The sequence below is a fragment of the Baudoinia panamericana genome (genome assembly GCF_000338955.1).
Source record: "Baudoinia panamericana UAMH 10762 unplaced genomic scaffold BAUCOscaffold_7, whole genome shotgun sequence".
Classification (NCBI taxonomy): Eukaryota; Fungi; Ascomycota; class Dothideomycetes; order Mycosphaerellales; family Teratosphaeriaceae; genus Baudoinia; species Baudoinia panamericana.
Window position 1 is genome coordinate 616,902 of NW_006911263.1, and position 27,633 is coordinate 644,534.

The 27,633-nt window shown below is 54.2% G+C and overlaps 14 protein-coding genes across 14 annotated transcripts; 6 read left to right on the forward strand and 8 right to left on the reverse strand.

Moving 5' to 3' along the window:
- Nucleotides 1–2: 2 nt before the first annotated feature.
- Nucleotides 3–302, reverse strand: BAUCODRAFT_123095 (uncharacterized protein; the record flags this gene model as incomplete). The annotated part of the gene is made up of 1 exon (XM_007678979.1): nt 3–302. The coding sequence occupies one exon, from the start codon at nt 300–302 to the stop codon at nt 3–5; it is 300 nt and encodes a 99-aa protein (XP_007677169.1).
- A 527-nt stretch (nt 303–829) lies between these two features.
- Nucleotides 830–1,555, reverse strand: BAUCODRAFT_71890 (glycoside hydrolase family 128 protein; the record flags this gene model as incomplete). Its single annotated transcript, XM_007678817.1, has 1 exon — nt 830–1,555. A coding segment is annotated over one exon (726 nt), but the record flags the coding sequence as incomplete, so codon positions are not given.
- A 3,080-nt stretch (nt 1,556–4,635) lies between these two features.
- Nucleotides 4,636–5,518, reverse strand: BAUCODRAFT_504947 (uncharacterized protein). Its single transcript, XM_007678980.1, has one exon. The coding sequence runs from the start codon at nt 5,371–5,373 to the stop codon at nt 4,891–4,893; it is 483 nt and encodes a 160-aa protein (XP_007677170.1). The 5' UTR covers nt 5,374–5,518; the 3' UTR covers nt 4,636–4,890.
- Nucleotides 5,519–5,662: 144 nt separating this feature from the next.
- BAUCODRAFT_577087 (uncharacterized protein) lies at nt 5,663–8,214 on the forward strand (the record flags this gene model as incomplete). The annotated part of the gene is made up of 4 exons (XM_007678981.1): nt 5,663–5,702; nt 5,859–5,900; nt 5,926–7,403; nt 7,465–8,214. 4 exons carry the CDS (start codon nt 5,663–5,665, stop codon nt 7,750–7,752), a joined length of 1,848 nt encoding a protein of 615 aa, XP_007677171.1. The 3' UTR covers nt 7,753–8,214.
- A 143-nt stretch (nt 8,215–8,357) lies between these two features.
- Nucleotides 8,358–8,810, reverse strand: BAUCODRAFT_24807 (uncharacterized protein; the record flags this gene model as incomplete). The annotated part of the gene is made up of 1 exon (XM_007678545.1): nt 8,358–8,810. The coding sequence occupies one exon, from the start codon at nt 8,808–8,810 to the stop codon at nt 8,358–8,360; it is 453 nt and encodes a 150-aa protein (XP_007676735.1).
- A 427-nt stretch (nt 8,811–9,237) lies between these two features.
- On the forward strand, nt 9,238–10,681 carry BAUCODRAFT_131592 (uncharacterized protein; the record flags this gene model as incomplete). The annotated part of the gene is made up of 2 exons (XM_007678982.1): nt 9,238–9,483; nt 9,532–10,681. Exons 1-2 carry the CDS (start codon nt 9,332–9,334, stop codon nt 10,679–10,681), a joined length of 1,302 nt encoding a protein of 433 aa, XP_007677172.1. The 5' UTR covers nt 9,238–9,331.
- A 139-nt stretch (nt 10,682–10,820) lies between these two features.
- BAUCODRAFT_123100 (uncharacterized protein) lies at nt 10,821–12,539 on the reverse strand (the record flags this gene model as incomplete). Its single annotated transcript, XM_007678983.1, has 2 exons — nt 10,821–12,350; nt 12,417–12,539. The coding sequence occupies 2 exons, from the start codon at nt 12,537–12,539 to the stop codon at nt 10,821–10,823; spliced, it is 1,653 nt and encodes a 550-aa protein (XP_007677173.1).
- Nucleotides 12,540–12,757: 218 nt separating this feature from the next.
- On the forward strand, nt 12,758–13,386 carry BAUCODRAFT_123102 (uncharacterized protein; the record flags this gene model as incomplete). Its single annotated transcript, XM_007678984.1, has 2 exons — nt 12,758–13,224; nt 13,290–13,386. 2 exons carry the CDS (start codon nt 12,758–12,760, stop codon nt 13,384–13,386), a joined length of 564 nt encoding a protein of 187 aa, XP_007677174.1.
- Nucleotides 13,387–14,067: 681 nt separating this feature from the next.
- Nucleotides 14,068–14,484, forward strand: BAUCODRAFT_24811 (uncharacterized protein; the record flags this gene model as incomplete). The annotated part of the gene is made up of 2 exons (XM_007678546.1): nt 14,068–14,232; nt 14,284–14,484. The coding sequence occupies 2 exons, from the start codon at nt 14,068–14,070 to the stop codon at nt 14,482–14,484; spliced, it is 366 nt and encodes a 121-aa protein (XP_007676736.1).
- A 1,773-nt stretch (nt 14,485–16,257) lies between these two features.
- On the reverse strand, nt 16,258–19,679 carry BAUCODRAFT_34580 (uncharacterized protein). Its single transcript, XM_007678614.1, has 2 exons — nt 19,110–19,679; nt 16,258–19,054 (listed from the first exon to the last, which is right to left on the reverse strand). The coding sequence occupies exons 1-2, from the start codon at nt 19,206–19,208 to the stop codon at nt 16,685–16,687; spliced, it is 2,469 nt and encodes an 822-aa protein (XP_007676804.1). The 5' UTR covers nt 19,209–19,679; the 3' UTR covers nt 16,258–16,684.
- A 938-nt stretch (nt 19,680–20,617) lies between these two features.
- On the forward strand, nt 20,618–21,287 carry BAUCODRAFT_34582 (uncharacterized protein). Its single transcript, XM_007678615.1, has one exon. The coding sequence runs from the start codon at nt 20,663–20,665 to the stop codon at nt 20,882–20,884; it is 222 nt and encodes a 73-aa protein (XP_007676805.1). The 5' UTR covers nt 20,618–20,662; the 3' UTR covers nt 20,885–21,287.
- Nucleotides 21,288–21,597: 310 nt separating this feature from the next.
- On the reverse strand, nt 21,598–22,661 carry BAUCODRAFT_34583 (uncharacterized protein). The gene is made up of 2 exons (XM_007678616.1): nt 22,393–22,661; nt 21,598–22,302 (listed from the first exon to the last, which is right to left on the reverse strand). The coding sequence occupies exons 1-2, from the start codon at nt 22,535–22,537 to the stop codon at nt 21,788–21,790; spliced, it is 660 nt and encodes a 219-aa protein (XP_007676806.1). The 5' UTR covers nt 22,538–22,661; the 3' UTR covers nt 21,598–21,787.
- A 203-nt stretch (nt 22,662–22,864) lies between these two features.
- On the forward strand, nt 22,865–26,795 carry BAUCODRAFT_34584 (uncharacterized protein). The gene has a single exon (XM_007678617.1). It carries the CDS (start codon nt 22,921–22,923, stop codon nt 26,545–26,547), a length of 3,627 nt encoding a protein of 1,208 aa, XP_007676807.1. The 5' UTR covers nt 22,865–22,920; the 3' UTR covers nt 26,548–26,795.
- A 246-nt stretch (nt 26,796–27,041) lies between these two features.
- On the reverse strand, nt 27,042–27,431 carry BAUCODRAFT_44242 (uncharacterized protein; the record flags this gene model as incomplete). The annotated part of the gene is made up of 1 exon (XM_007678703.1): nt 27,042–27,431. A coding segment is annotated over one exon (390 nt), but the record flags the coding sequence as incomplete, so codon positions are not given.
- Between the last annotated feature and the right edge of the window lie 202 nt (nt 27,432–27,633).

Below are 27,633 nucleotides of genomic sequence, written 5' to 3' on the forward strand. Positions count from 1 at the left end.
ACCTACACCAGTCGCTTGAAGAGGGAGTAATTGCAATGGCATAGAGTCTCCACGCCAGGGACTTCACGTTGAGGCGGTGTACCGTCCAGCATATGGTTGAGTGCAGCAACGCCGGAATAGATCTCTCCAAATAAGGAGAGCGCACGAGCAGGAGGAATCAGTGATTGGCGAGAGATGTGGCGGACATCCCACGCCGCAGGAATGACCCAGACGGTACGGAACTCAAGGTCGTGGAGCGATAACCCGGTCGGACATGGAGAATGCAACAATGCTGAATCGTTGTCAGCAGTGCAAGGACGCATGCGTGGTCTGAGGTGGAAGGCTGATCGCTCTCCGGAACGGGTGGCTGCTCAGCCGACCGTTGGTGAGATGCGGCGGAGGGCGCCACTGGATGAAGCCTCCGAGACATTGATAAACTCTTGCGGCTGCATGCGGTACAACACACATGCATCACAAAGCCATAGCTATTGTGCAATAGGCGGATATATAGTAGCGCCACGATGGAATGATAGTCGGTGAGCTATGCTAACCGCCAAACCGATCGATGAGGGACGTTTGTATGTGACAGGACGTGATATGTATTGCAAGGCGAAAGCTCATGACTTCGTTCGGCTGGACTCTGCCTAGCTATCTTGTACCGTGATCTATACCCACACCGTCCGAAATGCGAGACCAAAACAAAGCCATCACCATATGTCATCACCCTACCAGATTTGTTCTTCAAGAGAAAAGATATACAAGAAAGAAGCCTCATCCTCCCCTTCAGACCAGAACCAGCCGACACCCCGGAACTCTGTATCTGTAACCGCACCCGCACTCACACGAGCGTCTAGCCCGTGTAGGTAGCATACGTAGAACCGTAGCTCGACGGCGACGTGCCGGAGACCAGCAGACCGTTGGAAACCATAAAGTAAGCGTACCCGGCCACGTTGTCGTTCGAGTCCATGTACGGCATGACTGTCTCCAGGAAGCCCGAAATCTGATCAGCCGTACCATCCGTGGTGCCGAATTCGGAAACGAAGACCGGTCTGTTACCGCCGATGGTCGTAGCATTGTCGACGTGACTCTTGAAGTAGGCCGTGTTGCTGTAGCTGTCGTACCAGTGGATGTTGACACAGTCGATCGTGCAGCCGGAGCACAGGCTCAAGAAGTTGGCGAGCCAAGTGAGACCCATCGCTCCGCCACCGTTGGTGACAGCTGGCGCGCAGAGCTTGGCTTGGCCGGCGAAGGGCTCCATGTAGGTCTTCCACGCCGTAACGGCTTGTTGCGGGCTCATGTTCGCCTGAGTGGACAGGTCGGGCTCGTTGAAGGAGAACAGGTACTCGGAGCCACTCTTGATCGCGGAGGCGGCGTCGGCGTTCCAGGTCGAGGTCCACATGCTGTCGGAGCTGTGGAGGAGGGGGATGTATTTGATGGCACTCTGGGCATTCCATGTAAAGCCGTCCGGGTTCGACACCCAGTTGTAGGCGAAGCCCATTTGGGAGGAAGTCATGAAGGGTGCGGTGAGGGAGGCCGTGTTGTAAGCCAGGCCGCGCTTGCCACCGGCGGCGGTGGGCGTGTTGGATGTGGCGCTCGGGGCGGTGCTTGAGGCCGCGCTAGGGCTGGAGGAAGTCGAGCTGGTGGTTGGCGCGACGTAGACAGAGCTGGAAGTGCTGGTGGTCGGAGCGATGTAGACGGAGGTGCTGGTGCTGCTCGTACTCGGCGCGGCATAGGTGGTAGGATCTGCGGAGCTAGAGGAGACCGAGATGGTGGTGCTTGCAGAAGTAGAGGTGGAGGTTGAAGACCGTGGATTGTAGCCATGGTGCTTGTCTGCTAGGACTATTGTTGTAGCATCAGATGAGGACGAGGACGTACTGGACGTCGTAACCGAGGCTGCCTCCAAGCTGTTCGAGCTGAGGCTACTCAAGGACGTCGGGCTTGACGATGAGCTGCTAGTACTGTCGGAGCTCGACGAGGCAGGTGCACTGGACGCGTCGGCTGGTACGAAGCTGACCGAGAGCGGCGCTACGGAGCCAGATGCGGCGCTCGAGCTTGTAGTGATGGTCGTGATATAGACTGTGCTGTTCACGTGGATCGTGGTCGTCACACCAGGCGAAGAGCTTGACAAGGAGGTCGTGACCGGGTCAGCTGTGCTCAAGGATGGCGACGAAGCGTTCGAACTTGATAAGGAAGTAGTGACCGGGTCAGCCGTGCTCGACGATGAGAAGGCATCCGAACTCGTGGTAAGGGTGGTAACGTAGACTGTGCTGTTCACATGGACTGTCGTGCCTGGTGCAGAGCTGGACAAGGAGGTGGCAATCGGGTCGACTGAGCCAGACGGAGATACAGCGCTCGACGCTGAGACCGGTGCAAAGCTGGTTGCGTTTACGAAAGCTTCAGATGTCGGGTTCAGTGTTCCGGTGGTGATAGTCGTAAGGTAGACCGTGCTGTTGACATGGATCGTCGTGGTAAGGCCGGCAGCGGAGCTGGAAGTCGACGTAGTATTCGCAGCCTCGAAGCTTGCCGAAGGCGTGCCGTAAATTGTGCTCTGGACCGTCACGGTGGACGTGCTTCGGTCGCTGGAGCTGGAAGATGCATCTACTGCGGCAACATCGCTCGATACTGCAGAACCGGACGCAGTGACGGTAACGTACGTGCGCTCCGTCGAGGTGACCGTGACATCTGTGGTGCAAGTAGTCGTGGAGTCAGTTGCGGAAACGTAAACGTCCGTGGTCGTGGTGCTGATGCTGGTAACCGTGCTTGAGCTGCTTGCTGCGACGGGATCGACACTGATGACGGAGCTCGTGGCATCAGAGCTGGCAGCTGTGGCCGGAAGAGGCGAGACGTAGATGGTCTGCACGTTGTTGGCCGCGTCGATGCTGCTCGTGGACACACTGGCCTCTGTAGCAAGTCCTGCAGTGCCATTGACAGCGGTAGCATTGCCGGTCTCATAAGAGGCGCTACCGGAGGCGCTCGCGCCGCTATGATGGAAGCCGTAGTGGTGGCCATGCTGCCCTCCGTATTGCCTATAGTTGGGATGGGCCAGCGCACCAACCGCCAGCGAGAGGATACTGAATCGAGTGACTGGAGACATCTTGTAGCTGTCTGAAGATGTATAACGTGGTTTGTGTTGGGTGATGCGATTTGAGGCCTTTGCGCGTGAGATGCAGCTGCTAGAGCGCTATTGCTTAGCCGACCAGGGCAATTGCTTCGAAGTAATGACTGTGAATTTGTCACCGAGGACAAAGTGAATGTAACGAGCGACTGCTCTGTAGAGAAAGAGAGTGCAGCAATTGGCCCCGACAACGACTTGGTTGTTCGTGGTGAAAGAGAGGAAAAGAGAAAATGCGAAGGAAAAGACTCAGGAGCCGACCGATTAGCGCGAGAGATAGGGATTGACAGCGCTACTATTCTCGCGTGGCAGGGGTGTATGGCAGAGGAGCCGCCCGCCAATGTCCGGATGCCCCATCGACGCCGCTGATGAGCCTCCAGCAGATCGCGACCGAGATGTGGTGGCCCACAGTAGGGAGGAGGGACGGGACAAGTTTCACCACTGAAGTTCGTGTCCGCGCGGCTCGAAGAGACACATGGCAGGGGTCGGCGAAAGGTGAGACTAGGAAGTGCAGTTAGCAAAAGCCACATGAACTGTGCGACGAAACAAGCCTCGTCGTCAAACATCCTACGCCAACGGCTGCCCTCGGTTCCATTTGCGGTCAGAACGACTGTTCACCACACACTCTCTGTCCCTTTCTACAACTTGAGCAGGGTGATAGCATCGCAGAAAGCGACTACTCAAACACTTCCGTGTCGCAAAGCCGGTGAGGTCGCGTGCAGATTGGGCCGAGAAGGAAATTGCAGACCCATCAAAGGCGTTGCGGCCCGTGACCGTGAGACGCGCTAAATCCAGGAACCGAACTCTCGACGAAAACGGCCTTACAGTACGATTCGGTCTCGCCCGTTGAGATGTCAGACCAAGAATCTGTTACAGAGTGGCTGTCTGCATGGTGGGACTCATGGAAGACGACTTGTAGAGCGACACAACGACCTGGATTGATGTCACGAGATAGTCGACACTTGTCCGACGCGCATGTGAAATACCAACAACGAAGGCGTGGAACGTAACTTGTAGCATTGCTGTATCAATCCACTTCAACATGCAGGAAGTAATCTTGGAGGTCCACAGTGACTTGTATACCTCTTTGTCGCTTTTATAGGCTTTCTGGTGCGGCGCATTGTATCATCACACTTTACAGCGAATCCAAGACGCAGCTTTCGTGTCCCACAACGTTAGGGCTACTCAGCCCTTCCCTATGGTGCCCCCGCGCGGCGTGCATAGAAATACGAGTCGTCACTTTGGCCAGCTAACGAAGGCTTCTCGCGCATTCACGGCGGAGACTTGACGTTCTCTTGATGCTTTACTAAGCCCACTGCCTGTCGGCGGCGAAGTCGAAGAATCTTAGCACAAAATGGCACATCCGTGACAACTGCTACCACTTTGATATGTCTTTCGACAACATCGTTCTGCCAACTGGCAATATCATCTGCATTTCATTCTCTCCGCTAAGCATCGACCTCTTGCAAGCGCCTCGGTACGATCTCGATGATGAAGAAGCGAAACGATAGCTAGCGATACTACGGATGATTGTCGCATTCGAGTCCAAACAGAAGCCTTGTCCAACAACAAGAGCTGAACCTAAAGCGACAACACTGCATATGAGTCCAGTAAACGGTGTCTCCGACATGCTGAGGCGAGAATGCTGTGAGTGAGTACCTATCTTCGCCCAGTCATGGATGCGAACAGGATGGCGCAATCAAGTAACGCCTGCTACCCGGGCTGCATGTCTCGTGATCAATGATGCGAAGCTGGCAATGCAGATCTCGGAATATATATCCCAAAGTCGTCGCGATCGGTCAAAGAAAACCTAGTCGCCAATGCTCGTCGTCTTGACTGAGCTCTCTTCTCTTGGTTAAGCAGTTGTCTTCGCTCTTTTGGCACCTTAACATCGTCTCACACGCGAGGGAGCAGTCTAGACGTCCTTGGCCTTCAACACACAGCCATGCCATAATACCCACTCTCGCTCGGCGCCGCAAAGTTCCAATAAACAGTCCACATGAGTAAACTTGGCGACCAGGTTCGTTCTTGAAAGGTGAGGTTGACAGCTTCTCGCGAAAAGCAGGAGGAGCAACACACGTGGGCGCAGCGAGCAAGCTTATAGGCTTGCGGGATTGCCCGCCAAGTTCTCCAAGTCCCGCCCAGGCTGACCTCTCCAGTGCTGTTAAGACGACTTCGCCTCTGCCCAGCTTGCCAATCTTCTTGGACTGTCGGATGAACGTCGCGAGGGAGCTCAGCTTTCGGTCGAGAGCATGGATTGGGCAAAGGACTCTCACCAACATTGCAGACAAGCCTTTCGGGGTTGCCAATCCTCGACAACTTGCGAATCATCGCCGACAACTGGCTGGCCAGACAGGATAGATTCTTGCAATCGCTATCGATCCCAAGACACTAGGTGAGAGCGAGGGACGCAATATCCAAGGCGCTAGATGGCACGAAGATTTCCAGAAGGTTTCCTTATGGAGTCTTAAATATATGGTCCCTTTTCCTTTCACCAAGCATTCAGTATTCTTCGTTTTATAGCATTAGCTAGCACTCTCCTTCCGCAATACAGCATAGTCTCTCATCAAGATGCCGGTCCTCCATCAATATGACTACATCTTCGCCATTGGTAAGAACATCCACACACGTCGAGAAGGAGAAGCGAGCCCCTACCAATGCTTGAGCGGCTGTTTCAGCATTGGGCGAAGGCGTGCCAACACGCGCGGCGAACGCTTGCTCTCTACGTCTTCATCCCTTGGCTCTGGCTCGTACTGACAATGGCTAGGCACCCTCTTTGCTATGCTTGATGCCTTCAACAACGGCGCAAGTGAGTTGCACCTACTCCCTGCCAGCCCTTCACAAGACTAACGTTGTTACTCTTTCCCTAGACGATGTCGCAAACGCGTGGGCCACCAGCGTTTCATCCAGATCCATCTCGTACAGACAGGCAATGGTCTTCGGCACCATCTTCGAACTGCTAGGAGCCATTACTGTCGGAGCTCGCACGGCAGACACTATCAAGAACGGTATCATCCCCAACTCTGCTTTCCATGGCAATGCTGGTGTTCAGATGCTGGCCTTTACCTGCGCGCTTGCTGCCGCTTCTTCCTGGGTCATGTGGTGCACCAAGCACTCTGCCCACGTCTCTTCCACCTACTCCCTGATTTCGGCCGTTGCTGGCGTCGGTGTTGCGACCGCCGGTGCCAGTAAGGTGCAGTGGGGCTGGAACAAAGGCAAAGGTCTAGGAGCCATCTTCGCTGGCCTCGGTATGGCTCCTGCCATCTCCGCCGGCTTTGCTGCCAGCATCTTCATGCTTATCAAGCTTATCGTTCACCTCCGCAAGAATCCAATCCCTTGGGCCGTCTTCACCGCGCCCTTCTTCTTCCTCGTCGCCGGCACCATTTGCACGCTCTCTATCGTGTACAAGGGATCTCCGAACCTTGGCCTGAACAAGAAGCCGGCGTGGTACATCGCAACTGTGACCATGAGCTGTGGCGCCGGTCTTGCCCTGCTATCCGCGATCTTCTTCGTTCCGTTTTTGTACGCTAGGGTCATCAAACGTGACAATACCGTTAAGTGGTGGATGTTCATCTTTGGCCCAGCCCTCCTCAAGCGCAACGCAGTCGCCGAATCGGATCGCGCGGTCGTCCCCAACTACGCCGTCGTCCAGCATGATGATGAGCCTGAGGACCGCGCTGCGAAAGCCTTGCACGACTCCGACTCTGACGAAATCGAGAAGGATGGCATGAACAAAACCGCCGCCACCACCGAACAGCGCGTCTCTTTGACCGAGACTGGTCTCAAGTCTCAGAAGGAGCTTAAGGCTGAAGCCCAAGAGAAGTTTCACGCGAAGCTCAGGCAGAAGCCGGGTCCCCTTGGCTGGGCCATGCGCACTCTCCACAACTACCCAATGGGTCCTGGTCAGATCTACGAGCTCCACAACATGAAGATTGCGGCCATCCGCCTGCCAGCCATGATTGTCTGCGGTGCCCTCTACGGTCTGAATTACGACATCCACGCCGCTCAGACTGGCATTGCCGGCACCCCAGACGGCAAGCGTATGGAGCGTGTCTATGCCAGTGCTGAGAAGTACCCCAACGAGGTCGAGCACACCTACTCGTTCATCCAGATTCTCACCGCTTGCACGGCTTCTTTCGCGCACGGTGCCAACGACATCGGCAACTCTGTTGGTCCTTGGGCAGTCATCTACAGCGCTTGGCACACTGGTAACGCTGCTGCGTCCAAGGCGCCAGTGCCCGTCTGGCAGCTCGCTGTCCTTGCTCTCACCATCTCGCTCGGCTTGATCACCTACGGTTTCAACATCATGAAGGTAAGTTTTCGATCACCCACCACGATGCCCTGAGATTTTACGTTACTGATGACGTGCATAGGTCATGGGCAACAAGATCACCTACCACTCGCCCAGCAGAGGGTGCTCGATGGAGATGGGTGCGGCAATCACCGTGCTCCTCTTCTCGCAGTACTCTTTGCCCGTCTCGACCTCTATGTGCATTACCGGCGCCACCGTTGGTGTCGGTCTCTGCAATGGCACGCTCAAGGCTGTGAACTGGCAGCGTATCGGTCTACTTGTCACGGCTTGGATCGCTACTATCCCAATCGCTGGTACCCTGGCAGGCTGCTTGATGGGCTTGTTCCTTAATGCGCCTCACTTCCGGTAGATTATTGGTGGATGGGAATGTAGATGGAACGGCGGATGCTACAGAAGATGTGTGTGATGATATACCCTGTGCAGAGTTACGAAGATGTTGAGTAGCTCAGAATGAACCACAGATTCACGAGTGAATGTGCGCCCATATGTGGTAAAAGTGTTTATATCAACTCCAAGTCTCCCAAGGCCGAGGTACTGAGACACTGAGGTGGACGAGTTGGGTTTCTTTTATACGCAAATGTCTCTCGACATCGGCTGCGAAAGATGCTAAGGCATCGTAGTGCGGTAATAGCGTAGCCTTTTCCCTTCCGGTCCATATGCTGTACCATCCGTAACTCTTTGGCTCAAAATACTAAGGCTACATTGTACTCCCCTGCGACGACCTTACAAGGCTCCTATACACGAAAGAGCCATATGCAGGGCGATCTGGAATGTTAATTACCCTCTCACCCGCGGTGAAAGCGTGATGTCGCTTGTAGTATGGTTGACCGATCTCGCTGCCGTCAAGATACGTTTCTAAGCCATCTCTATCCGCCTGATCAGTCCCCCACTTGATGAGCGATGCCCCAATCCCATGCTTCTGGTAGTCGTCATGGACTCCGAGCATCTCCAGAACTATAAACTCAACGTTAGCCGTGACCAATGCTTGAATATGTGGTAGGCCCTACACCAATGCGGCCGCTTGCCCATCAGCTCGACGCGATTCTCCTCCATCCCGCCGAAGAAGGCACCTGCCACTCCCTGATCCCACTCACCAGGCAACTCGGGCCATAATCTGTCGAGCTTACCGTCTGCTTGAGGAATCATCCATCTGCTGAAAGCAACGATGCGATTGCTCTTGTCCGTGTCTTCAACGACAAAGGAGCGGTCGGTCGGGTTCTGGATGCCCATCGTCCACGAATCGTCCCACCATTTCCGATTGACTGGATTGTCTGCGATGAAGTATCGCCAGAAAGGAGCGTTGAAGGAGTGAAAGAAGACATCAGTCATAGCAGGGACATCTTCCACTTCCGCCCCTCGGATGCGGAATCGGGGTTCTGCCAGCTTCAAGTCTTCGTGGGGAGCCATTCTGGGGGACGATGATACGGAGAAGAAAGGGACTTCAGAAGTAATACTTAGCACCTTTCGTGATCGATCCTAGGGTAACGGTCCAGGGGACCGGGTAGAGATGCTTCATTTAGTCTCCGCACAATATGTATGAGCGCTATGGAACATCAGGTTAAGTCGTGGCTGCGGCTTAACATCCGATCCTCCAGCGCCAGCTTTGTACCGAAGCATGCGAGCTCATCGGGTTGCATTCAGCGCCGCGGACGCCAGTGGAACGGTGAGCTTGGTTGTCGAGCGATACTGAGCCGGGCGTTATCCACTCTCAGCTGCGGGAGGAAGACGGCAGGATGGCCATAGGGAGCTCCCTTCAGCCCTACCAATCGATGCAGCCACTGTGGAGATCATGCAAGTCAATGACTCAGCAAACCCGCCAGTGCGTCTGCACGATCCTTCGTCCTTGAGGACCGTAGCAGTCGAGTTCCCTTGAGCTTGGAGCGCGTCCGGACAGCTTTTGGATCCACAAGGTAATCCACATCATTGGCATGGCTGAGGTAGCCGCCACCGCACTCGCGGCCGAGGAAGCCGTCACTTGGAGCGCGCAAGCGGGCATTGCCGCCTATATGGTAGCTCAGCCAACAATGCCTCTAAAGGCGACCTTCGCGCAGATTGCTACATCTTCCAACGACAGCACAGGGTAGGCTGGCGCAGAGTCTCCTTCCACTTGCCGCTGATTCGTCAGCAGTCTCTCTTTGACCCGTTCTGAACACAGCGTGAGCGTCGTGGGCAACAAAGCCTACGTATTCGGTGGCGAAACAGCAAGTGGGAAGCTAGCATCAGCTGATATCCATGCTGTTACGCTAGCTTCTAGAGACAAGCCCGAGCCCGATTACTCTGTCGTACCGGCAATATCTGACACGGAGGGCGGCGCCGTGCCTCGTGCCAGGAAGCGTCATGCGGCGTGCTCGTTCAATGTCTGTGTTGCGGTCTTCGGTGGTTTGGACGAGTCCGAAAATATCATAGACGATGGCACGCTCTGGCTGTTCAACACTGCCAAATCGACCTGGGAAGCACTGAAGCCCAGTAACCCAGCTGAGGCGCCTCAAGCGAGAAGTGGAGCTTGCCTCTTCTCAGTGCTGAATAACCTTGTGTTATATGGCGGTACTGGATCCCGAGGTGAAGCTTTGAAGGATGTTTGGCATTTCGATTACACGCAAATGCTCTGGACTCGGTTGCCCGACGCACCGGTGTCCACGACGAGCGCCGCTCTAACGAACGGTATTCTGCATATCGTTTCCAGCACGAGCAACGTCAGCAGCAACTTATATCTTCTACCATTGAGCGGCACTCAAGAGAAGCTGACTTGGCACACCGTACCATTTCCAACGAACCCGCTCACGCCCGGCCCACGCCCACGCACCGGCGCCGGCCTTCTCCCCATACACACAGGATACGGCAGGACTTTCCTGTTGTACTTCTTTGGCGCTAGGCAGATAGTGAATGGGGAGCCGTCTGATGCATCTGCGCCATCACCACCAACAGATGTGGCAGACTCGCAGCCTCAGTACTGGAGCGACATCTGGACATATCAGCTTCCATCCGTGTCAGCGGAGCCCAAAACCACCGCCGGCAGCATCGTTGAAGCCGTCAGGCCTGCCAATATCAAAGACAAGATACGCAATGCTCTTGGCTTAGACTCGGGCGGTCACAGCTGGGCCGAGGTCGAGGTCGCGCCACCCACTGATATGGATGCATTATCTGGCAAAGTTCACCCGGGACCTCGCGGCTTCTTCGCCTGCGATGTCATGGAGGACGGTAAGAGCGTCTTCATGTGGGGCGGCGTGAATGCGAAGGGTGAGAGGGAGGGAGATGGATGGATTGTCCAGCTAGCATAAGACACGCCGACAGTAGATACAGTCAGTCCATCATGTCCCAGACCCTATTCCACGACGTTCGTATGATATATGCTCTATAGACTCATAATGGCAACTGTGCGACTCTGGGGGTCAGCCGCAGGAGAAATCATTCTATAAATCAGATTTGCTCCTCAAACCGTCTGACCATCAAACCGCGCTTTTGCAGCTCCTCCTTGACCTGCTTCACTGTCCACTCTCCTCGATGAAAGATCCCAGCACCAAGCGCAGCATCAACATCCGTCTGCTCGAACACTTCCGCAAAGTGATCGGCACTGCCAGCACCGCTCGAAGCAATGACCGGTATGTTGACTGCCGCCTTTACCGACCTGATCAGCTCGATGTCAAAGCCAGAGTTCGTACCGTCCTTGTCGATGCAATTCAGCAGAATCTCGCCGGCGCCCATCGCTTCAACAGCGGTCACTAGCTGTACCACGTCGAGGTCGCGCGTCTCGCGACCACCTTTGATGGTGCACGCATACCAGCAGTATCTCTCACCTTGCGGGCCAGGAAAGCTCGTCTGGAGCGCGTGATGAGTCGTCGCCTCTGGATCAGATACGTACACTCGTTTGGGGTCTACTGATACGACTACGGCCTGCGCGCCGTACGCTTCACTGATGGTCTCAATCGCGGTCTTGCCGGTGAGTGTCCGGTTGGAAGCGTAGTATTGCTCTGCTGCTGTGACAGCGTCCGAACCAATCGAGACTTTGTCTGCTCCAGACTTGAAGTAGAGGGTGGCTACTTCAAGTGCCGGAACCGTTCGGTTCGTCTCCGGATCGAGAGTGTCGCGGATGCCCCCGCCTATCGTCAGCGGGACAAAGGTGGTGGCGGCTGTTTGTCGAAGCACCTCTAGCATGGGTAGGTCCTTGAGCGGCGTATCACGGAAAGAGGTAATGTTGAGGAACGTGACTTCATCCGCGCCTTGCTCATAATACTGCTGCGCCTTTTGGACGGGCTTGCCGAGGTTGCGGACTGCATTGTTCGACTTTTCACGAACGTCATACTGATCCCCTTTGGTGACAACTAGATCGCCTTGGTCGTTGGCGCGGACGTCCAAGCAAGCAATAACCCGACGAGTGAGTCCTTCTTTGGTGTACGCAGAGTTTGCATTCGCCAGTAACGGCTCCTTCGCTCGACCTTCCAGGAAAGCTTTCAGTACTCGGAGGCCAGCTGCGCCGCTCTTCTCCGGATGGAACTGCGTAGCCAGCACGTTCCCCTTTGCAATCGCTCCGACAAAGTCTTCGCTACCGTAGCGAGCCGTCGCCACGTTCCAACCGTCCTTCTCAAGCTCACCTTCTCTGTAAGGCATAGCGTACGAGTGGACGTAATAATACTTGCTGTCAGGTCTAAGACCATAGACACTACGTTGCTCGGATGAGTCGCGGCATGACAGGGTGTTGGCAGAGTTCCAGCCGATATGGGGGACGCTTTTCTCATCGTTGCGGAAGCGCTCCAGGCGGCCTTTAACGACACCAAGTCCCGGTACGGCTGGGCTCTCACTCGAGCCTTCGAACAAAGCTTGCAGACCTACACATATGCCCATGAACGGCTTTCCGGACTCGATGTAGGCTATAACAGGCTCAGCGTAGCCGGCATTGGCAAATTGAGATAGGCAGTGGCCGAAGTGGCCTACGCCAGGTAAAATGAGTTTCTACATAACTCGATCTACCTGTTAGCCATCAGCTTAACCCTTTCGTATGTTTATACGTGAATGTACCTCCGCCGTTGCCACATCACCTGGTGACTTGATCCATTCCACCTCCCAGCCCAATTTTTCAATGGCGTTTACAAGTGAGCGGATATTGCCCGCTGCGTAGTCGAGCAAGTGCACAGTCGGCATGTCACAGGCAGAAAGCAGCCTCTCCAACTTGATTGGAGCACTCCACTTGCAGTGGTGTGGATAGTGCAGAATGCTACGATTTGAGTAATTTGCGGACCGCTCGAGAAGAAGAGTGGTTGAGCGGCAGATGCCGGTGGAATTCGGCAACGCCCGCGTGTCGATGGGCACTTCAGAGATTTTGGAAGGCACAGTCTCCCTCCTGTGGTACGACCAGCAACATGGTGCGCAAGCTCAAGCACCACGAGCAGAAGCTCCTGCGCAAGGTCGACTTTGTCAACTACCCATCAGATGCCACACATCGTGCCTCTGCCGTCATCAGACGATATTCGCTGGGCAATCCGGCCGACTACGCCTCCTACAACCGCTTAGCGGGCAACTTGAGACATCTGGCGCACCGTTTGGCACTACTACCGCCAGAGTCAGCCTTCAGACGAAAGCACGAAGATGTGCTGTTAGAGAAGTTGCACGATATGGGCTTACTCGGTGTGGGCGGCGAGGGCAAGGGCAAGCTTAGCGATGTGGAAAGGAAGATCACCGTATCTGCTTTCTGCAGAAGACGTTTGGGTGTTGTTATGACGCGACTTCGTATGGCAGAGACTGTCAGCACTGCGAACAAATTCATCGAGCAGGGTCATGTAAGGGTAGGCACGGAGGTGGTCACGGATCCCGCCTTCTTAGTGACGAGGTAAGTTCAGCGTAAGGATGTTGTATCATTACGACCAACCAAGCTCGAATTGACACTGAAAGTAGGAACATGGAAGACTTCGTTACGTGGGTGGATTCATCCAAGATCAAGCGCGCCATTATGAAGTACCGTGACAAGCTTGACGACTTCGATCTGCTATGAATGGATCGACGTCTTTGTGGTCAATCAAGCCTCGCCGAGTTCATCAACCTGCCCGGTGCAAGTTGGGCGGTACGAGCACTCTGCTGAATGGTTGCTGTCGTCTGTCTTGACGTGCAGACGCTGCCCGCTCGCGCTTGGTTCTGGTGGTCACAGTCACGGCGTTCGCCATGCTTCGCATGGCATGACTATCAAGCGATGGCTCAGTAAATGTGATGTGAATGCCACCCACGCCGAGTCCGCCATCACTTCGCCGCATCTCGCCAACCTAGGCGTTACAGCACTCAGCCGGTGTTAACGACGAAGAGACCCTGGTTGAAGAACTGTCAGCGCATCCTGCAGTGACAGAAGCAGATCCGCACTATGCTCAACAATGGGAGATTGCTTATCCCACCGCGTCGTCCTTCATGCAACCACGTACCGCCTTCTTCGTTAGCTGCGAAGCCTCGTCCTGTGCCTCCCAACACACAGTCATCACCGGCAGGCAAAGCTAGATTAAACAGTACTAGTACAAGCGCACAAGCTGCGAATCTAAGAACATATACCGCAAAAGCCCAGAAGCAGGCTCAGCGCAGTCTTGATACCTTAAATGCTGCAGCGACACCGGCATTCTTCTTCACCAGTGTTCCGAAAGAGCGAGAGATAAGCAGCAAAGCTTCGAACTCAGCTGCTTTGCTTCCCACAATGATGGGTGGATATGTCGCACTGACTGCTCGAATGGGCCCTGCTACTTCTGCGCCTCCAACCGCGTGGAATCCAGCCCTCGGCGAAGCTTCGACAAGCCTGTCAAGGGTGCGCTGCGGGATTTTCGGATATGGCTCCGGTATGCTGGACCTTCAGCACGGCAATGTTAGTTCTGTGATCACGTTGACGCCGTTACCGTTTGGTGGCCTTATTTAGATTGCGCAGCCCTACCCGGCTGTCCAAGTCACCCACATCCAGCAAATGCAAGGCTTGGACTTAATTCGAGGAACTGCTGCGAACCGTGACCGTACGATGGCAAAGGCGAAAGCAGTAGAGCAACGTCGTATAGACGCGTTCGAGAGAATGCTTGCGGAGCTTGAGGATCCTGCAGAAATGTTAGCGGAGGTCATTGACTAGCTATCTCAGTCACCGGAGTGCTGTACATCAGGTACGCTTGATTCTCCACCGCCGACTGACTGTTCAGCGCTAATTGTGCCAGCTTTCACGAGCTACTGACAGGGCGTTTGAAAATAAGCCTTAGGAGTTACCTCAGTGATCAAAACAGAGAGTATGACAAACGATCCACCAATCGCACCTGCTGCCGAACGTCCTCAAAGGTGATCAGCTCCACTTCCGTTTCGGTGCCTTCCACTTCAGTCATACTTTACAACCGCTCAACCTATGTTCATGCGCTCATGCCGCCAGTCTTCACAAGCCGGCGTTATTCACTGATATATCTCATTGTTGCTTTTCGTGCAGTCACTGAACATCCCTCACTGCTTGTAAGGCTCTAGATTTCACAAACCTACGACTACCTTCTACAGTACCCGTGAAAAGCCTTCCACTTTCGAGCACCCATCTCGCTGATTTCGATACTCATCAACCCATAATCCACAACCACATTTGAGAACTTTTAACACTCGAGAACCTTGGCTGAACACCGACTGGCCACCATCATGAATCATTACGACTTATACTTCTTGACCGTCTACTGGTTTGACATCAGGTGAAAGCGCATCGACCTCCGCTCTTCTCGGCCGAAGACGGACTAGTACTGCCTGTCTAGCATCTTCGATCATATCAACGGCTACACGGCGCTCTCTTGCGCTCTGAACGACATGATCTATGCACCGGACTTTGTCGCTGTCAATGGCGTGCATTGCGATCGCGCCTCATAAGTCTGTTACGTTTCAAGAGACCTTGCCTTAATGGCGGATGACAATACGACTGCCGTTCTCGCCGAACCTTCTTCGCTGTTGCCATCGAGCCCGGTATCGTTGGTATCGAGAGCCTTTATCGTACAGCTCGCAAAGTCCAGGCACGAGCACGGCTTTCTTCGCCAGCGCACGTACGTATAAGGACCCTGCTGCGATGTCGTATCCGCCGGCTTCACGTATACCAGCGAAAGTTCTTGGCTGCCGTTACAAAGCAATAGAAACTTGCAGTGCTGGTCGAACACGGCAATTCCGCCACACCCTGTCTGGTTCGATGTCAGACCAGTGTATTCGAAACCATTGAGAACAACGGGCCCGATATTGACTGACTTATTTTCAAAGTACTTTCAACTCATTCGAGGGCGAGCAGGCACTGTATTGCGTCATCAGTGATATAGCAAACATGACTGGTGCTGCCGCTGTAAACGGGATAGCGTACCGACATATATCTCCAAGAAACTGAGCCATCCCTTCGCAGGCCAACTATTCGTCGGCTAGTGCAAAAAGCGCCACCGAAGTGACTACGGCCATCGCCACAAGCTTTGACAGCCAAAGCTCCGTTATACCATGGCAGTACACCTTTATCCCTTACCAGGTCACCACATAGTCCGAGTGCGGCTTCTGGCGATACTACTCCTCTTCCGGCGCCCGGCCTGCGTAAAATTCAAGGCTGGGAAGAAAGGGGCCTGGAAACATGGGGTTCGAAGTAAGGTGAGTGGCACGGTGAACCTCCTTTACTTCGCTAAAGAACCGTGATGCTAATCCTTCTGCAGCACTTGGACATTCAACAACGGCGTGCAGCTGCTCGCCTGTGCTTTGCAGCGACATGCGCCGGTAATGATTTGGGTTGGCGGTCAAGTCTGCCAGACGTTCCTGTAACGGGCGCAGACGTATCTCCTGAGATACAGGGACATTTTCTGGAGTTTTTTGGGTTCTGGTTTGATGCCCTGAAGCTTCGATCTTTCGATGTTCTGGTCGCCCATCCACATGGGAACGAAGTTTTTCGACACGGTATCAGCAGGAAAAGTACGCTAGGTATCTCTGTACGAAGGCCAGACTTCTTCTACCTTCACAAAGGCATCTGAGGGTATACATGACATCACTTGCAGACAGTACGCCCCAAGGATGTCAAGAAGACTGGCGTCACGCTCAAGTTCTGACATCAGTGTTCGGTCTCTATCTCAGCTAAGCCTCCTTGTTATGCTTTGGTAAGCTTGCCGTGGCCGTAACTAAATACGTGCATCGACTTCCGTGGTCGGCATCGTTTCCAGAAATAACGCCATCGCTCAACGCTTTTCGCTTAACTCTTCCCTGAGCCATGCGCACTCTTCCAACAAAGGAATCGTCGATCGTGGGCTTGGTTTCACACCAGGCTTGTCTGCAGGGCCAAGGTCATGTAACATCTAGACATCCTTCAGGAAGCCAATTTCGACAAGGCGATCCGTTGGCACCTTGAGATTGGCCATCTTCGTCCGTGTGTTATCGCGTAGGAACAGAAACGTCTTCAGCAAGAGTAACCGCCAAATCGGAGATCCTTTCCTCACGTGCATCTCCTCCTTTCCGATAATGTAGAGCACTCTATGCTCGTACGCGGCTTGGAGCTGAGCAAGCGTGATTGTGCCGGCATCTTCCATTGTCGCCGAAGAAGCAGCTTTCTGCGATGCTTTCTCCACGTCAAGGTTGCCCATATCGGCATCGCCATCAGCATCGCCGTCAGCTTTTAAATCAGCATCACGCTCCAGAGAAGGTGCTCTAGCTCCTGGTAGAGGCGCTATAGGGGGCCTGTTCTTGTCAAGAACGTACTGTCTGATTTGCCCGTATATGATAGACGCGAGATCTGAGGTAACGACCTCGTCCATGAAGCCGTGGCGACAGACGACTCGATATGCATTAGGAAACTTCAGTTGTGACACAACGAAACGGTCCTCAGCCGCCACCGTGGGATACTCCAGTGGACGCAGATGAAAAAAGACAACAACTTCCGGAGCGCTGACAAGCTTGTGGATAAATTGGCTGAAAGCCATGGGTGTGTTAATGCCGCCCTTGTCGAAGAAAATGCCGAATCCACGGTTGATGGAGACCGGCTCGCCGCCTTTCTCACCATTCTGCCCAACCAGACGAGGCACACCCTCTTCGTCAATCCTCACGAATGAAGGCATTGGCTTCCGGTCTTCGGCTTCAGCAGTCCACTGCTGCTCTTTACCGAAGCGCCAAAGGATCAGAATCGCAGCCAGAACGGCAGCCAGAGTGATAGTGAACCAAGCGCCGTCCGGAACCTTTGTGAGAGACGAGGATAGAAAGGCACCGTCCATGCAAATGATCGTCAGGAATGGTAGGACAACGAAGAATGGGTTGATTCGCCACACAATGAGAGCAACGAGGGTGACCATGCACGTGTCGAAGAACGTGACGAACATGACGCAGACCCCGTACGCGTTTCCCAGCGATGTCGTGTTCCTGTAGACAGCTGTGATGATCACTGTGCCGATGCAGAGCAGATAGTTGGCCAGTGGGACGTAAAGCTGGTTGTGGTATGTCTTCGATGTGTGAGTGATTTGTATCTGTGGAAAATACGACAGCTTGACAATCTGGGACAGTAGCTGAAAGGTAGCCGTGATGATGGCCTGCGATGCCACGATAGCCGCAAGAATGGCGATCACCAGGATGAAGATCTCACAGTTTGGTGGTGCGGTGCTGAAGACTGGGTAAGCATACGCAGACGGCACATCCGCGATGTATGCCGCTTGACCAACGTAGGTGAGAAGCAGGCATGGTAAACACAAGCCGAGCCAGCTTATTTGAATCGCTCTCATGGAGAAAGCACCCAGATCAGCGAACAGAGCTTCGACACCGGTAAAAGCGAGTAGCACGCCGCCCAGAGAGCGCCATCCGTCGGTCTTGTGGCGAATGAGATACAAAAATCCCTCTCCAGGGTTGAATGCCTTCAGCACTCGCCAGTCGTGATGCACAAGATTGTAGATGCCGAATGAAGCCAGACATGCGAGCCACAGGATAATGATCGGTGCGAAGACGCTACCGATTTTGGTAACACCAAATGGCTGGATGACAAACAGTAAAACCAGGATACCACAAGTCGTCCCAACGACCGTCGCGTTGGTGATGTTGGGCACGACCACATTAAGACCTTGGACAGCTCCCAGCACAGATTGAGCAGGCGTCAGAACGCCATCTGACATGACCATAGTGACCGCGAGGACGCCGATCACTTTCAACAACCCTCGCAGAATTTTACTCCTCTCGAGAAAATTCCGCACCTGCAGGTTGGCACTGGGAATCTCGTCGGTACCCATACGCCTCGGTAGTTGGAGATTAGCATCGCGAGGGTCTTTGTGGGTGATATTGGCGTAGCGCGAGAGGAGTGAGTAACACGAAAAGGTGCCTCCTTCACCGTCGTTGTCAGCGTGCAGAATGATGATGACATATTTGAGTGTCACCATCATCAACAGCGACCAGATGACCAGAGACAGAACACCGATGAGATCGTCGCGAGCTGGTTCTGTGCTGCCGAATACTGATGAGAAGACATAGAGGGGGCTGGTACCGATGTCTCCATAGATGACGCCAATGGATTGGTATGCCAGGAAGAAGAGCTGCGCGCCCTTGAAGACTTGCCGCTTCTTGAAATCACCGGGCCGATGCAGGCCAGACTGCTCCGGATCTTCCGCGTCCAGAGTCTTAGATAGGGAGATGGTTGGCAGTGAGCGTCGACGCGACCTTGACCGGCGGCCTTGTGATATTGTTCGCGAAAAGACCTAGCACTTGCGCGTCAGTCAAATGCTCGTCGGAAGCCCCGGTGCGATGACTTACGATGCCATCATTCAAACTGACACCAGAAGAAGTCGCTGCCTCTCTTGAGCGAGCTCTACGAATCTGATCGTCGTCGAACTGAATCGTCGTTGCAGCCATGACTGCGGTGGTGCCAATTGGCAGTCGCCTAGGCGACGAGGGATATAGTGTAGTTGTAGTCCTTTTATTCCGTGAGTGTAGTCGGGCGAGTTGTTAAGTGTTGCTGTACTGGGTTGGTCGAAGAATGTTGATTGGTAGGGTAGCAAAGGTCAAGAGTAGTCTATATCCCGGTTTCTGGTGAGGTGCTCGAGAGATCGACGGTGTCGATGCTACTTCTGAGAGGTATTAGAGGTGCGCTCCTGCCTTAACTGATTTTGCTGAGTACTAAGGTGTTCCACGTGCTGGTATGGTGAATCTCTGCGCTCTGATTGGTTGAACCGACCCGCCAAGCAAAACAAAAGTGAACGAGGTGTGAGCTGTAGTGGACTTCGAAGGTTGCGAAAGTGAGACGTAGCAGAGCAAGAGGGAACATTGGCAGGTCGGAGGGCAGATCTTGAGCTTCAGGTCTTTACGTCGTCTGACGCGACGTTGTGGCCATGGTTTTTAATGCCGCAGCGTATCAGCCGAACCAATACCGTTGAAGCGGATGCGCCTTTTTCGTCCACAGCGTTGGTCTGGCCCGCTCGCACACGACACTCAGTTGGCGCTTGATGCTGAGTAGCTTTGCGTTAACGGCGACATCGACATAATGTCCTTGTTATCTTGCAAACCAACGGAGCGGTAGCGAGAAATTTTTGCTCCTTGTTGTCTTTCACCGACCGCAAGGGCACTGCAGTCCGGATCTCTTGTGGCCATCGTGCCAAATCTGAATCCAGCCACGACTTTATCAGTTCACATGCATGGAATGTCCTCAAGACTTCGGAGGACAGACCATGCTGTCGGCAGGTTCAGGGCTTATGCAACCGCGCTGGCGGCCAAAACCATCATCCATGGCAACGCCATGTGGTTGTGGAATGTGACGTCTCAGACAGCCGCCCAAGTCATCCGCTGAAGACATTTCGCCCTCATTTGTCATCGAGCATACCAAACCGCAAGCGATTGCAATGTTCTGAAGACTGTTCATGGCAGCTGTGGCGCTGTGTGGCCCTTCCCCGCAGCATGACGCCCGCATGGAGTTCGCTGGTCGATTTCAGAGCGTATAAAGAGCAATGTAGTAGGAACGAACGGATGGTGCACTCCTCGGGACTCCACACCATTGGTTTGCACCTTTTCCAGATCCCGCATCCTACGGGAGCCTAGATGGACTGGGAAATAGAACAGAACTCTCATGATCACGCGATGGTGGCTTGCTCCCTTCTCTATGCGCATTTCGTGTGGAAAAGCTCCGTCGCATACGAGAGGCAGCTTTCTGCAGTCGATTTCCTAGCGGTTATGCGCTGCGCAGCAGTCACTACGGGCAGGTATATGCGCCCAAAGTCATCGCCAGCAACTTTCGCAAGCTAACAACGCTCTCTCCTATTCACTTCGCTACATTCGTACAGTACCTACATCTATAAACTGCCCGCTCTGTCACGATGCCTGTATATCTTTCTCCACTTACGCACCGCTCTGCTTTGTATTTTTACATCGGTATCCCTTCGCTCACATTAAGCAACATCGAACAAGCTTCCATTCCCCAGAACGAGCACCTCACCCATGGAATTCGTCTTCGAAGGATAGTCCACGCTCACCACCAGCGATGTCTTCGTGGCTTTTCCGCTCGATATAAGTACTATTCGAGTGTCACTTCGTCCTAAGCTGATTCTCCTTACAGAGCGACCAAGCGCACCGATGGCATCAATGCCGTCGACAATGACGTTAGAGAGCCGCTCAGAGGGCAGCTTCGAAAATTGTCGATGCCGAGCCTGATTCTCCAAACGAGACGTCCGTTGTACGCGTTTCATTGGAGCCTTCAGCTCCTCGACGGGCGACTACTACTACTGGGATCACCGCCGACGCCTCGGAAGCCCAAGTTCAAAGGTTGCGCACTCTTCTCGATACGGCGCAGTGGCAACGGGCATCGATCGACTCAGAACTCAGCATGTGAGCGAAGACGCTAGGCGGCCTACCGAAAGTGCCGCTGCACTGCAGAGCCTACGTCCCCGCCACGAAGCCTTTACGGCCAACCTTAAGCAAAGCATCTACGAGGCCAGGCACCGCGCAAACAGGGATTGCCGAGCACGGAATGATGTGCAGAAATGCGTGTGCACTCACGCTGGGGCAGCACCTGCCAGAGCGGCCTGCCGCATCGATAGCGCGCTTTAAAGTGCCTGGCAGAGGCGCGTTTCCGTGCGCTTAGAGGCGTTCTTCCGCTCACTGGAAACTATGCCCAGCATGTCAATCAGTATCAGAGCTTGGGACGCAATTATCCAAGCTGCTCCTACGGGAAGGCGGCCATCCTGTGGTTTCACTCTGTGGGTGCGCGAAAACGAAGTAGGGCCAACATTACAATGAGCGGTGCACGGTGGAGCTAGGAGACGACTTACAATGAAGATACTTGCGTACTGACGTGAACTGACTGGGCAGAATGAGGTTTGATCTCCTATATCGATGCATGCCAGACCCTTGTGGTGATGAGACTGAACACTTGAATGCTCGCTAAATATGATGCATGCGTGGCCCACCCTCATATGACTTGACGTAATTCGTTGACTGCCCGCTTACCTTTTCAACGCAGGCTTCGGTCGACTCTCTGCCGCTATCCGCACCTTGCCATCAGGCGCCTTGTTGCTCGCTGGCGTGCCGGTTTTCGGGATCGCATTTGACTGCGGTTTTGGTGCCGCTCCAGTACCGACAGGCTTCACGGCACCAACAGCTGGCTTCGGTCGACTTTCCGTGTTTATCCTGACCTTGCCGTCAGGCGTCTTGTTAGTAACACCTGGTTTCGGAACACCTCTCGGCGGCTGCACTGCCGGCTTGGGCACGCCATTGGCCTTGGGCATTGGAGCCGGTAATGCTTTGGGTGCACTACCGGCGGGTGGCAAAGCTTTAGGAACACCACCAGCAGCTGGCAGCGTCTTTGGAACAGCAGGAGCCTTCTTGTCGACCACACCAGCAGGCTTGGCCGCAGCCTTCTGTGCAGTGCTCACAGGCCCGTCCGCCGCCATCGACGACTTGAGGCTGTCGCCATAGCTGTTGATGTAGTTTCCGACGCCCCGGACGCCGCCGGCCACGGCTACGGTGTCCACGAGTCAGCATGCTGCCTTTTCCATCGTTCAAAGTAGACGACTGGAAGCGTTCCATGAAGTCAAGATCGAAAACTTACTACCTTCTCCGACAGATCGACCAGTGCTTTCAATGAGGGTACCGACACCTCCAACAGTATTGCCGGCGAGCGTTCCACCTGCTTGGATGCCGGTCTTCAGATAGCCAGCTGCGGTGTCCTTGGCCCAGTCGACGATGAAAGACATGTTAGACTTGATTTGCTAGTGATGTTTCTCGATACGATTGTCGATAATCTAACACTTTTCTGAGACACTTCAAAGAGGACTAATAGTGCAACCAACAATGAGAGGTATGGGAACAGTGTCTTCAATATGCTGCCATGTTCTAGAAGAGCACAAGCCTGCCAGTGACGTCGGTTCTCAGCCACCAAGCCACACGCCATCCCTGCAGCGATCTCTAACCCCACAAGCGACAGGGGTCACTAGGCACCGGGTATCTCCAGGCTTATGAACGAGAGAAGTACTGCAGTGGCGATGCATGTGTGATGCCTGTCTGCGAACAAGCATCTTATCCAACATGAACAGCACGGCCACATCTTTAGCTCCATCACAGGCAGCTGTATGTGGCGATGGGCTCGCGGCTTGAGAAGAAGTCGACTCTCGTCCGCAAGCGCATAGAAGGGCACGTTTTCGAGGATGAGGAAGGCGAGGAGTATGAGGCGTCCAAGTTCGGCGGGTTCCCAGAATACTTCAGGCGCAAGAAGATTAAGCTCCAGAATAAAGATGCCGTTCTCAGAGCGCAATCTGCAGATAAACCGCAGATCTTTAAAGGCGTAGTATGCCACGTCAACGGCTATACACAGCCTTCATTGAATGATCTGCACACGCTCGTTGTGCAATATGGCGGTGGTTTCATTCAGTATCTGGATGGCAAGACGATGGTGACGCACATCATCGCTTCTCAACTCACGCCGAAGAAAAAGGAAGAATTCAAGCGTTACCGTGTTGTGAAACCAGCCTGGATTGTCGATAGCGTCAATGCTGGGAAGCTACTCCCGTGGGATGCCTATCGTGTTGTAGACGAAGGTGTAGGCCAGAGAGTGTTGGCTTTCGATAATGGAAACGTTGTAAGTCAGCTCAACCGCAAGCTGCAGACATACAAGGAGCAGACTGATACCAGTTGGTATACGAGCCAACTCAAGGGTCAGGATGCTACTACGTCTGGCAGCTTTCGTAGGCCACCTAGCTTCACCCAAACGGCAACGCCACGGGACGATGTTGAGGATGCCGGGCATCCTGGTCTAGAGATTACGAGCTCGATCGAGCGAGCACTTGACGACGTGCAGAGCGAAGAAGATGAGGAAGATGAGGAAGTCAGAGTTAGCAAGCCCGACTGTCCGCGTGACCTACTTGAAGTGAAGACCGAGCTCGAGACGCCACCTCTGTCGAGCCCACCGCTAGGGGTGCCTGACGATACACATAATCAACCTCTTGTGGATGGCGGAGAAAATACCAACCATAATGCTACCACTCTGCGACCACGGCAAGGCTCTCAAGAGCCCGACTACTCAATGGCTGTTGTCCGAGACTCCGAGATCCTGCGATCCGTCTCTCCCTCAAAGCTAGCCACCATGACCGCTGAGGAGCACAATGCGCTTCTGCTTTCAGATCCTCGCATTCGAAAGTCGACCGTCGTCCACCCAGACTTTCTCGAGCAATACTATCGCGAATCTCGCCTACACCATCTCTCAACCTGGAAAGCCGAGCTCAAATCTCAGCTCCAAGCACTCGCAGCTGAGAAGTCTGCGTCCCAGAAACACAAGCTGAAAAAGCTGCCGGGTCAACGACGCTATATTATGCATGTCGACTTCGACTCCTTCTTCGCCGCTGTATCACTCAAGAAGTACCCTCAGTGTAGAGACATGCCGGCCGTAGTTGCGCATGGTGGGGGATCCGGTTCTGAGATTGCGAGCTGCAACTACCCGGCCCGCAAATACGGCATCAGCAACGGCATGTGGATGCGGCGCGCTCAAGATCTTTGTCCAGAGGTCAAGATCCTGCCGTATGACTTCCCAGCTTACGAAGATGCAAGCCGCAAATTCTACGATGCGATCATGGCTACGGGCGGCATTGTACAAAGTGTGAGCATTGACGAAGCGCTAGTGGACATCAGTGCCATCTGCTTCACCGAAAGCGGTACAGACGGCGTCAAACGGAACGAAGGCGCTGTGCATCGCGAACAGCGGAAGGCCGACATGGTTGCACAAGCGCTCCGTGACGAAGTGCTTGAGAAGACTGGCTGTGCGGTATCTGTAGGCATTGGTAGCAATATACTGCAGGCTAAGGTGGCGCTGCGCAAGGCCAAACCCGCGGGTCAGTATCAGCTGAAGCCGGAAGAAGTGCTCGACTTCATAGGCCAACTTGAGGTCCAGAACTTACCCGGTGTTGCGTGGAGTATCGGTGGCAAGCTTGAAGACATAGGCGTTAAGTTTGTCAAAGACATCCGCGACCTGACGAAGGAGAAGCTAGTCAACGCTCTCGGACCGAAGACGGGTGAGAAGTTGTGGGATTATGCTCGTGGCATTGACAAGAGCGAGGTTGGGGAGCAGGTGGTGCGCAAGTCTGTCTCAGCGGAGGTCAATTGGGGAGTTCGATTCGAGAACCAGGAGCAAGTGGATGAATTTATGCATGGTCTTTGTGGCGAGCTGCACAAGCGACTTGTTAAGGAGCGAGTCAAGGGCAGACAGTTGACGATGAAGGTTATGAGGCGCGCAGCGGATGCGCCGAGAGACCCGCCAAAGCACCTTGGGCATGGCAAGTGCGATACGTACAACAAGAGTATGCAGCTTGGCGTAGCAACGAACGATGCCACGGTAATTGCAAAGGAAGCTATTGCAATGATGAAGTCATTTGGTGTCTCGCCTGGCGAGCTGAGAGGCATCGGTGTGCAGATGCAGAAGCTAGATCCCATCAAGTCGAACGGCGAGAGCGCTGAGCTGGGCAGCCAACGGAGGCTACACTTCAAGTCTGGCCAAGTGCCTAAGACCGCAGCAGAAAACGAGGCTCCAGAAACGCTCGATGAGGACCCTATTCAAGACGATGCGCGGATACCGGAAAGGCAGCGAACACCAGAGGCTAACAAGCCCAGCGTTCCGGGCCAGGCAGTCAATGTCAGCACATCGACGAAAAGGGCTCTCAACACACTTGGCACCCAGTTCATCCTTCCCACGCAGGTCGACCCAAGCGTTCTTGCTGAGCTGCCAGAGGACATTCGGTCGAAGCTGGCTCAGCACATCAAGCCCGCCGCCGTCGGTCCACACCGGCCGATAGTGGACGAGCAACTACCATCGAAGCCCATATCGAGAGCGCAATCCCCGGTTATTGCATTACCAAATCAGTCGCAGCTCGATCCGAGCATATTGGAAGCCCTCCCAGAAGACGTCCGGGCAGAGTTGCTGGGCTACTACAAAAGCCCCGGCAACCGTAAACGTGTTGAACAAGCTTTGTTACCGCAATCGCCTCGCAAGCTCCGTGTACTACCGCCGACCAAGCAGCCTCCGAGGAAGAAACGTGGCGGTGGGCTTTTCGCGGGCCGTGCAAGGAGCAATCTAAATGCGGCGGGTGCCTCAACGTTGACACAGTCGAACTTCATATCCCGACCCGCAGTTAGGAGTGCTCGTGAAGACGGCGGCGCGACCACCACCGACACGGAAGCCGAGCCAGACGCCGTTGACCCTGAATTTCTTGCTGCGCTGCCCGATGATGTTCGCCAAGAAGTCTTGCAACAGCAACGCAATGCCCGGCTTGCGCGCGCCGGCGGCATTGATCTCACGCTCCATCAGCGTCCTCGAGCCCTGAAGCGAAAGCAGAAGCTGACTTCTGACGATGATGGGTCACTTGCTCGCTTTCTGCAGCTCCCGGCCCGGCCGGCTAAACCCACTTTCACAATGCGAAAGCTTTCTGATCTGGCAGATCTGCGTGGAGCGGTGAAGGCGTGGTTTGTTGAGTTCTCCGATGAGGGGCCGTACGATGAGGATGTCGATGCCCTGACGAGATACTTGAGGGAGGTGGTGCTCGTGGAGTCCAACATGGCGAAGGCTGTTGCTGTGACTAAGTGGATGACCTGGCTGGTCGAAGAAGCGGAAGCCTTGGATGAGCAAGTGCGGTGTGCTTGGACCAAAGTGCTGGAGAGGGTGAAGGGTGCGGTACAGGACGCCGTCAGAGAACGAGGCTTGGATTCTGTTGATTTCGGATGATTGTTGCTGCTTTTAGCGAGGTGTTCCGTGGATCACCTGAGTGATGAGAAATCGTGAGATATTGTGTTTGCAATATCTCAGTCGGCGACCATTATTGTTGAGGTCAGAGTGAGCATCTTCCCGCTCGGTTGCTCGAGCGCCTCCACTACGGTAGCTATCTGAGTTTGTAGAAACGGCAGCTCCTGCTCGCTTGCAAAGTCCACAGGTAGAGTAAGGAAGTCATTACTCGAATACCTATGCTCTAAGGTAACTGCGGCTTCTGTATGGTCGATACATAGCTCCAGCCCGCATATTTGGCCACGTTGGAAGATGACAAGAAGCAAGCCGAAAGTGGTCTCGACTTCCGTGTGATAAATTAAAGGGTTCAGCTCAATGACTGGGTTCTCTGAACCGTAAGCGAACTTTGCGGAGCTGACCTCCTCCGAATCTGCAAAGTTGATCCTGATATCTGAGGGTGTCAACGTGCTGGACACTGACGCGCTTGAGGCATCAAGCCTACAGGAGAGTGCGTACTCTCGTGGAGTCAGTCCGGTTTCTCGCTTGAAAAGCCGGTGGAAATGGTGTTTGGTCAACCCGGCCTGCTTCGCGAGACTCTCTAGCCTCGGCGAAGGACTGTCCGGCGGTAAAGATTGCAGTATCGAACAGACCTTCGCAATGCTGCCGGCGGTTGGATCGAAGGCCGCAAGCTGTGGCTGGCAGCGCTTGCATGCGCGAAAGCCAGCTTCTACCGCGTTTGAGGCCGAGTCGTAGAAGTCTACGTTTGAGCGCCTTGCCAGTCTTGCCTTGCAGACGGGTCGGCAAAAGATACCCGTAGTCTTTACTGCGTAAACGAATGCTCCGTCAAATGTCTTATCCTTATCGACGACAGCTTGCCACCGCTCATTGCTATATGATTGTTGAATCATGCTGGCACAACTCGAAGCTGCTAACGGAGAGTCATGGGTTGAGCGGAGAGAAACATGCAAGAAAGAAAGATATACATAAAGGTTGTGAAGACCTGACTAGAGTCGAGCGTTGCTTCGAAACTGGCCAATCACAGAGCAGCCTGCAATAAAAGGCGTGCTATGTCTCCGCTAGAGTCACCGC